This window comes from Hippoglossus stenolepis, chromosome 21 (assembly GCF_022539355.2).
Source record: "Hippoglossus stenolepis isolate QCI-W04-F060 chromosome 21, HSTE1.2, whole genome shotgun sequence".
In the NCBI taxonomy this organism is placed as follows: Eukaryota; Metazoa; Chordata; class Actinopteri; order Pleuronectiformes; family Pleuronectidae; genus Hippoglossus; species Hippoglossus stenolepis.
Window position 1 is genome coordinate 12005433 of NC_061503.1, and position 7321 is coordinate 12012753.

General features: G+C 43.8%; 1 protein-coding gene across 1 annotated transcript; it reads left to right on the forward strand.

The window, feature by feature from the left end:
* Window positions 1-644: 644 nt before the first annotated feature.
* oat (ornithine aminotransferase) lies at window positions 645-7081 on the forward strand. The gene is made up of 10 exons (XM_035145877.2): window positions 645-802; window positions 2117-2342; window positions 2476-2700; window positions 2790-2885; window positions 3075-3202; window positions 3830-3952; window positions 4936-5064; window positions 5208-5321; window positions 5457-5601; window positions 5847-7081. Exons 2-10 carry the CDS (start codon window positions 2129-2131, stop codon window positions 6005-6007), a joined length of 1335 nt encoding a protein of 444 aa, XP_035001768.1. The 5' UTR covers window positions 645-802; window positions 2117-2128; the 3' UTR covers window positions 6008-7081.
* The last annotated feature ends 240 nt before the right edge of the window (window positions 7082-7321 follow it).

A 7321-nucleotide genomic window follows, 5' to 3' on the forward strand; every position in this document is an offset into this window, starting at 1 on the left:
CTCCATCTTGTTGAGATGACATTCCCAGAAGTTGAAGTTGATCTGATGAAAGCCCTAGGACAAGTTCATCAGAGTAAAATTGTAGAAAATGGCCAAAATGGCCACCAAAGCCAAAATGGCGGGCTTCCTGTTTGGTCTAGCATATTTATCCAAGAGACTTTTTTGTTTGTCATGAAAAGACACATGTCCCTATCGATTTTTGTAGATGTCGGCCAATCGTAGTGCCGGGGCTATCCTTTAGGGGGCGCTAGTCAGTTATTTTGCCACGCCCATTCCTTAAAACCATATAAATGTCTGCAGGGGGGGGGCTGTTGCTACACAAATGTAGTTTGAGTGAGATAGAGCCATGAACACGGAAGTTACAGCAATTTCGTGTGTCACGATAAATAAATAAACAAACAGATCAGAAAATCATATTTATTTATTCTTTGGATTTATGTATTTATTCTTGCATGTATTCAAACTTGCGGACGTTTCATGTATTTTTCATGACTGATTATCGTGTTTCGTGGTCATTCATCTTTTCCTTCTTTATTGTTTTATAATAAATTGTTGTTTTGTAAAAGGAGAATTGAACTCGCCCTTACACGCAATCAGCTGACGGAGTTGCACCATAGGGGGCGTGTCGTATAGAGGGGGGCGAGGCTGTGACGATGACACGTGAACCTATCCGCGGTGACGCTGCTGCTGCTTATACCGCCTCACGTGTCCAGCCGAACCTGCAGCTCCACCAGCGGACCAGACTCACGCACCATCCGGGAGGAAGCTTCACCTTCAGGGACACCGCGTCACCTCTTCTCTGGTACCGTCTCCTCCATTACACCCTGTATCTGCTGTATCCACAGACCCGGGGGGGGGTTAGCTTTAGCTCGCTAGCTGGTGCTGCCATCCAGGAAGCGAAGCCCTCCTGTGTGGTTAGCGATGATCTTAAAATGTACACTTGATCGAGGGGGGGGGACGTGTTTTGATTTTGAACATACGTCCACCAGCTAAAACGTGTCTGTGACTATCACATGGATCTGGAAGCGCACAGTGTAATGGGGCTGCTGGGGCTGACTATCATCTGGCAACAGGAGCTGGTGCTTAAATCTTAATTTAGCTCCTGGCTGTGGTGTTGGTGGGTGTGGATGGAGGCAGAGCCCCACCGACCTATCATGTCCCATCAGGAGCACAGGTCCAATGTCCTTGAATCTGTCCAGGCCCTGGGACTGTGTATTTATTCACTGTGCCAGGTTATTTATTATTCCCCGTGTTATCTATTGACATGCTGTCCAGGATATGTCTCAGCTGGTACATTTGAAAAAACAAAAACAGGTTTTTTTTGGGCTCGCCCAGACACTTCTAAAGCTTCCAGTGTCATCATGACATAACAGGAACCTTATGAGTCAGTGTTAAAACATTTGGAAATAAACATGTACAAGCAGTACTAGCTGGTCATAGTGAAGGAGAACTTCTGCTGGGATTGTGATGAAATAGAAAAGTCTGGAACTCCACAGTGGAGCTGCCACTCTGCTGTGGTTTTATCTTTTGTTGGGCCCAGACAAAGCAAAAGTCTGTCAGTGAATGTGGGGGGAAAAAAAGACGCGTGGTTCAGCAGACCTGCAAAGCCCTGTGTGCTCTGTGGAATTAGCTGTGTATTAGATTATCAGGGCCCGGAATTTGTAGATTTTACTGACGCCTTTGGTGACAGCATCGCAGCCGATAAGGGAAACAGGATTTACGTGTTTATTGAGAGGGCTGGGATTACATCTTTGGAGGACATGAGACCAGCCAACTCCCAATCCACAGAGCACAAACAATATTAGCAGTGACTATTAAACCATCAAAGGCAGGTAATACAATAAAGTTAAAAATGATCAAAGAGAGGAGCAAGTAACACCAGAGATAAAAGTAGGATGTTAAAAGGCAAATCAATTCTGATAACCATAATAAATAAAATGATATTATATATAAATATAAATGAAACGGTTTAAAACGTATACACCTGCCAAACAGTCAGTAAGTCATATAAATAGACAGTTAAAACTATCAAGGATAAAAACAACAACAAAACAAATAAGTTATGGTCTTTGTATACTATGAATACTAAACTGAATTATTTTTCTTTTTGTCATAGCTCCATACAATCATGAAGGGAATGATTCTTCAGCTCAGCCGCAGCCTGAGCCGCGCCGCCCCTGTCCTCCGCAGCAGCGTCTACTTGGGTACGCGTCCCGCCTCCAGCGCCAACTCCAAACTGAGGGTCGAACGCCCGCTCACCCCAGAGGAAATCTACGCCCGAGAGGACAAGCACGGAGCACACAACTACCATCCCCTGCCTGTGGCCTTAGAGCGAGGGGAGGGTGAGTTCAACGACAGATGCTCACAGATGTTTTTAACCTATAACCTCCGGTCGTTTCCCTCATAAATATTATTCATCTCTTACAAATTATCCCTGAGACTTCTCAAGAGCTTGTGTGTTTTCCTTGACTTCAGGCGTCTACGTGTGGGACGTGGAGGGCAACCGCTATTATGACTTCCTGAGTGCTTACAGCGCCGTCAACCAGGGGCACTGCCACCCAAAGATCATAGCTGCGCTCAACGCCCAGGCCTCCAAACTCACCCTGACCTCCAGAGCTTTCTACAACGACGTGCTCGGGGCCTACGAGGAGTACATCACGGACATGTTTGGCTACGACAAAGTTTTACCCATGAACACAGGTGAGGAAAAGCGCCCGGAGCATTTTTTGAAAGGTTTCTCGTGTAGGTTCATGTTGACGGTTTATTTTTTTACCCATGTGACGAATTAGGTGTTGAAGGTGGCGAGACGGCCTGTAAGCTCGCCCGCAAATGGGCTTACAATGTAAAGGGCGTTCCCAAGAACAAGGCCAAAATCATTTTTGCCGGTAAGTAAATATCTGACTTGAATCCTACTGTTTGGAAGCTCAACTTACCTCTGTGGCTTGATTTGTTGACTAAGTAAATTAGCCGGGAGCGCAAACAACAACAATGAGACTACCCAGCAGTCCCAGCATTAAGATTGAATCTGAGAACAATATGACAAATCTGCGGTTTTCTTCCCACTTGTTGATCAGATGGGAATTTCTGGGGCCGCACCTTGGCGGCCATCTCCAGCTCCACAGACCCCAGCAGCTACGAAGGTTTCGGCCCCTACATGCCAGGGTTTGAGCTCATCCCATTCAATGACATACCTGCACTGGAGGTACAAGTTTCTGCCACACACACACACACACACACAGTACACACACACACAGTACACACACAGTACACATCCACTTTCTAAGTTGTTTTCATTTGTTTGAAACTGGTTTCTCTAAACTGATGCATTTATTCGCTATGTTCAACCCAATGTTGAACTATGTCAAAATAATTACCTACTCTTTGTTCAACCTGCTGTTATACAGGATGTTAAAGGCAGCAAAAGTTTCATCATACTTGGTCTGTGGTAATGTGCTTGGCAGACGAATGCAACTTGCAGGAACTCGATCTGCTGCCAAATTATTTTTTATTTAGTGTTTCTTCCCCCCCACCCCGACAAGCCCAACCTGGAGAAAAACAATCAGCTGCTTTTGAAATGAAGGAAAGTTGTTAGACTTGTAGTTGAAGGTGTATCTTATTTTGACATTATAATCCTCCTAGGTTCAAAAACGATGTATATTTCATAATATCCTCTATAACCAGCTGTTGACTGAAGTTGTTACTGCTGCTTTTACAACTGTCAGCCACTGCTTTTCTTTGTAAACACAAGAGCCTAATCAGTACGTCTTTATTGACAGAGGTTATCTGGGACACGGATAAAAATGTCTGACCCTTTTTATTTTTTTTCCAGCAAGCCTTCCAAGACCCACACGTGGCAGCTTTCATGGTGGAGCCCATCCAGGGCGAGGCCGGGGTGGTGGTGCCCGACCAGGGCTACCTGACCAAAGTCAGAGAGCTTTGCACCAAATACAACGTAAGTCAAGACACCACGAATTTGTGTTTTTGTTCACAGCTCGTCTCCTGATACCTCTTTTTCAACATGAGATACTTGTTTTGCCTTCATCATGTGCAAACATCAACATGCCCCCTCGCCTGCAGACATTTTACCAGGGGACTGATAGGGAAAGTTCTAGAAAATGTCCAGAGCAGATGACTTGGACATTTGTATTCTCACAAACAGCCTCTCTGTAACATTTCCGGTAAATGTCCAGACTTCAGTGCATGTTTGAAAGCAGCTTTACCAATTTATTATTTATAGTAAAACAGTATATTTTGCATTATCTTCTCTATCTGACCAATTCAATTATTCTGCGTGAAGCTTCCTGGGTTTAAGAATGTGATGTTGACTTCAAACAGCCCGCAGGCATCCGAGCAGTGAATAACAAATACTGGAGAGTGCTAATGCTTCTCATGGTGCTTGGGAAGACGGGTGGAGTGAAACTAAACTGAAACTTAAAGTGGATACTAATGTGTAGTTTGGCAACACAACAACTTAAAATTCATCAAGGTGCTTTCTGGGAAATGGCTGCATTACAGAGAGGCAACATTTTCTTAAGCCATAACCCAGACATGCCCTGGGGGTAAAGTGTAGAGAATTGGGTCTGGGGGTTTACCTGCAGTTTTCACAGATGCACAACGTAGCGTGTGCAGCAGGCAGAGGCAGGAAGTGACGTATTACTTCCCTTACGGAGATCACGTGATCATGTTTACAACACCCTGACACCGTCGTTATGGAACCGCGTTTTCATCGGGAGGTATTTGTCTTGTTTTTTTCACGTCTGTCGTGTGTTAGTGAGCAAGGAAGTCTGCAGATAATCCGGAGGCTCCCACTTAGAAAATACGGAGGATCTGCAGAGTTCAGTGCACGTCTGAATGCAGCTTTACAGTTTACGTGGAGAACGAGTATTTCCTATATACACAGCTCCCTTAGCTCTGTGTCCTCTGTGTCTTGTCCAGGTGTTGTGGATCGCTGATGAGGTGCAGACAGGCCTGGCACGTACCGGCCGGCGGCTGGCCGTGGACCACGAGGAGGTCCGTCCAGACGTGGTGATTCTGGGCAAAGCTCTCTCTGGAGGAGTTTACCCTGTGAGTTTGTTGTCGCTCACTCACACTTCATATCACATTACAGATTTGCCATATTGTATTTTATTCGGTACCTGACAAGTCCAGGAGTATAGATCATAGCAGCGATGTAAACTAATCTTTGCATGAACCAATCTGTGTGTCAGATATCTGCTGTGCTGTGTGATGATGAGGTAATGCTGACCATCAAACCCGGGGAACACGGCTCCACATACGGAGGAAACCCTGTGGCCTGTCAGGTTGCAATCGCAGCACTTGAGGTCAGTGTTAACGTGCACTGTATCCATTTCTTGTTTACCTACCCTTTAACAAATCATCACTTTCCCCTTTGTTTTAAACTGACTTAATGTCAAGTGTAATAAACGTTTTTTTTATGTACAAATTCTTACATCCAGGTGATGGAGGAGGAGAAGCTGGCAGAGAACGCTCAGAAAATGGGAGAGCTGCTGCGGAGCGAGTTGAGAAAACTGCCCAAAGACATAGTGACAAAGGTCAGAGGAAAAGGTCTCCTCAACGCTATCGTCATCAAAGAGACTAAAGGTCAGTTTGAGCCCTTAATTGGTTATTTTAGATGTAGAATTATTTCATTTACATTGAATTAGTGGAACAAAATATCATAGGAGCCCTAATATCAAAAAGTGATACCGATAAATGTGATAAAAATGTTTTCTGGTGAGGATTTTTCCTTCAAGGCAGCTTCATACGTTCCTTATAGACTTTATTTGCATCTTGCTTTCACTTAATGAAGCTCTACATGTATTTTAACCACCTCCCTCTCCCCTCAGAATACGATGCCTGGAAGGTGTGCTTACGTCTCCGTGACAACGGACTGCTGGCCAAGCCCACCCATGGCGACATCATCCGCTTTGCTCCTCCCCTCGTCATCAAGGAGCACGAGCTGCTCGAATGTGCGCACGTCATCCAGAGAACCATCATGTCCTTCTAAACTTCTGTTTAGTAACACAGAAAAAACATCCTTCAAATCGACGATCCACATTAGCTGAAGCTGTGACTTGTGGAAAAGTCACAGATTTATTAGTTGTTTCTTATTTCTCGTTGTTTTCGTTTTCTTCAAAGATGAAGGCTCTTTGAAGGGCATTACTGTAGATATACAGTATAAATAGACTGTGTGTGGAGTGGGCTTCTGTGAGGATACAATGGCACTTTAGAAAAATGTCTGTAAAGATAACGGCTCCTTTAGCGCGCCTCGAGAAAGACTGCAACACTTCGGTGGTTTTTCTGAAATGTTCTTAATTTGTTTTTACACCAAATTCATCTAAAGTTAGATTTTCACTGGTAATGTAAATAATGCAGTGAGTCTTGGATGAAACATTTTTTAATTAAAAAAGGACAAGCGGTTTTACCAGTGAAATAAAGTGTAAAGTAACAGAGACGTTATTTTAACTTTATCATCAGAGGCACAAAATTAAATCCCGCTTTTGTGTAGAACTTCAGTGTTACACAGAAGGAAGTCCAACTGTCACTCACATGAAAACCCTGTCTGCAGTACAGTCGTACAGACAATAGCTCACAGTTGTATTAGTTACTCCGCTACTGCTGCCTGCTAACAGTCACCTTGTTACCTAAACTTCTGGGTTATTCAAAATCCCAATAGCAGAGATTCACAAACCGATTTAAAAAAGCCTTGAAATGTGAATTTACTCTCCAGATTCCAGGTCTTGAATGATTTCATAAACTTTCCATGTCGCAAACAATCATGACGGCATTTTAATTTAAAATCGTTTATTTTGATTTAACCTAAGTTATGACTGTGAAACATTTCTGGGAGCTGTTACTATTGACATTTTTATGCTCCTTAATTTTGTGTAATTTGTGGCGTTTATTTTATTTCTGCGAGGAAATATGTTGTGTGAGGCTACTGGCCGTTAGGGAGGACCTGTGCTTCTTGCTTCTGATGAATGTTTTAACTGTCGCAAAACAATCAATTGCAAAGACTATATATCATTTCACCTTGTTCCAAAACTCGTTCCTTAAATAAACGACTGCTGTCTCGTCTTGACTTGTCTCGCTGTTAGTATTAGTGTTAGAACTGTTGCCCAACAAGAACAGAATGTTCTTTGAGTCTGAATGTCCTACTGGTGTCTGTGTGGGATTTTTTCCGTCTTCCTCCCACAGTCCAAAACATGCAGATAAGGTCAGCTGGAAACTTGGAATCAACCGTTGGAATGGTGTGAATGTTTGTCTCTGTATGTTAGCTGGGCCAAAAGATGGCGACCTGTCCAGGATGTACCCCGTGTCT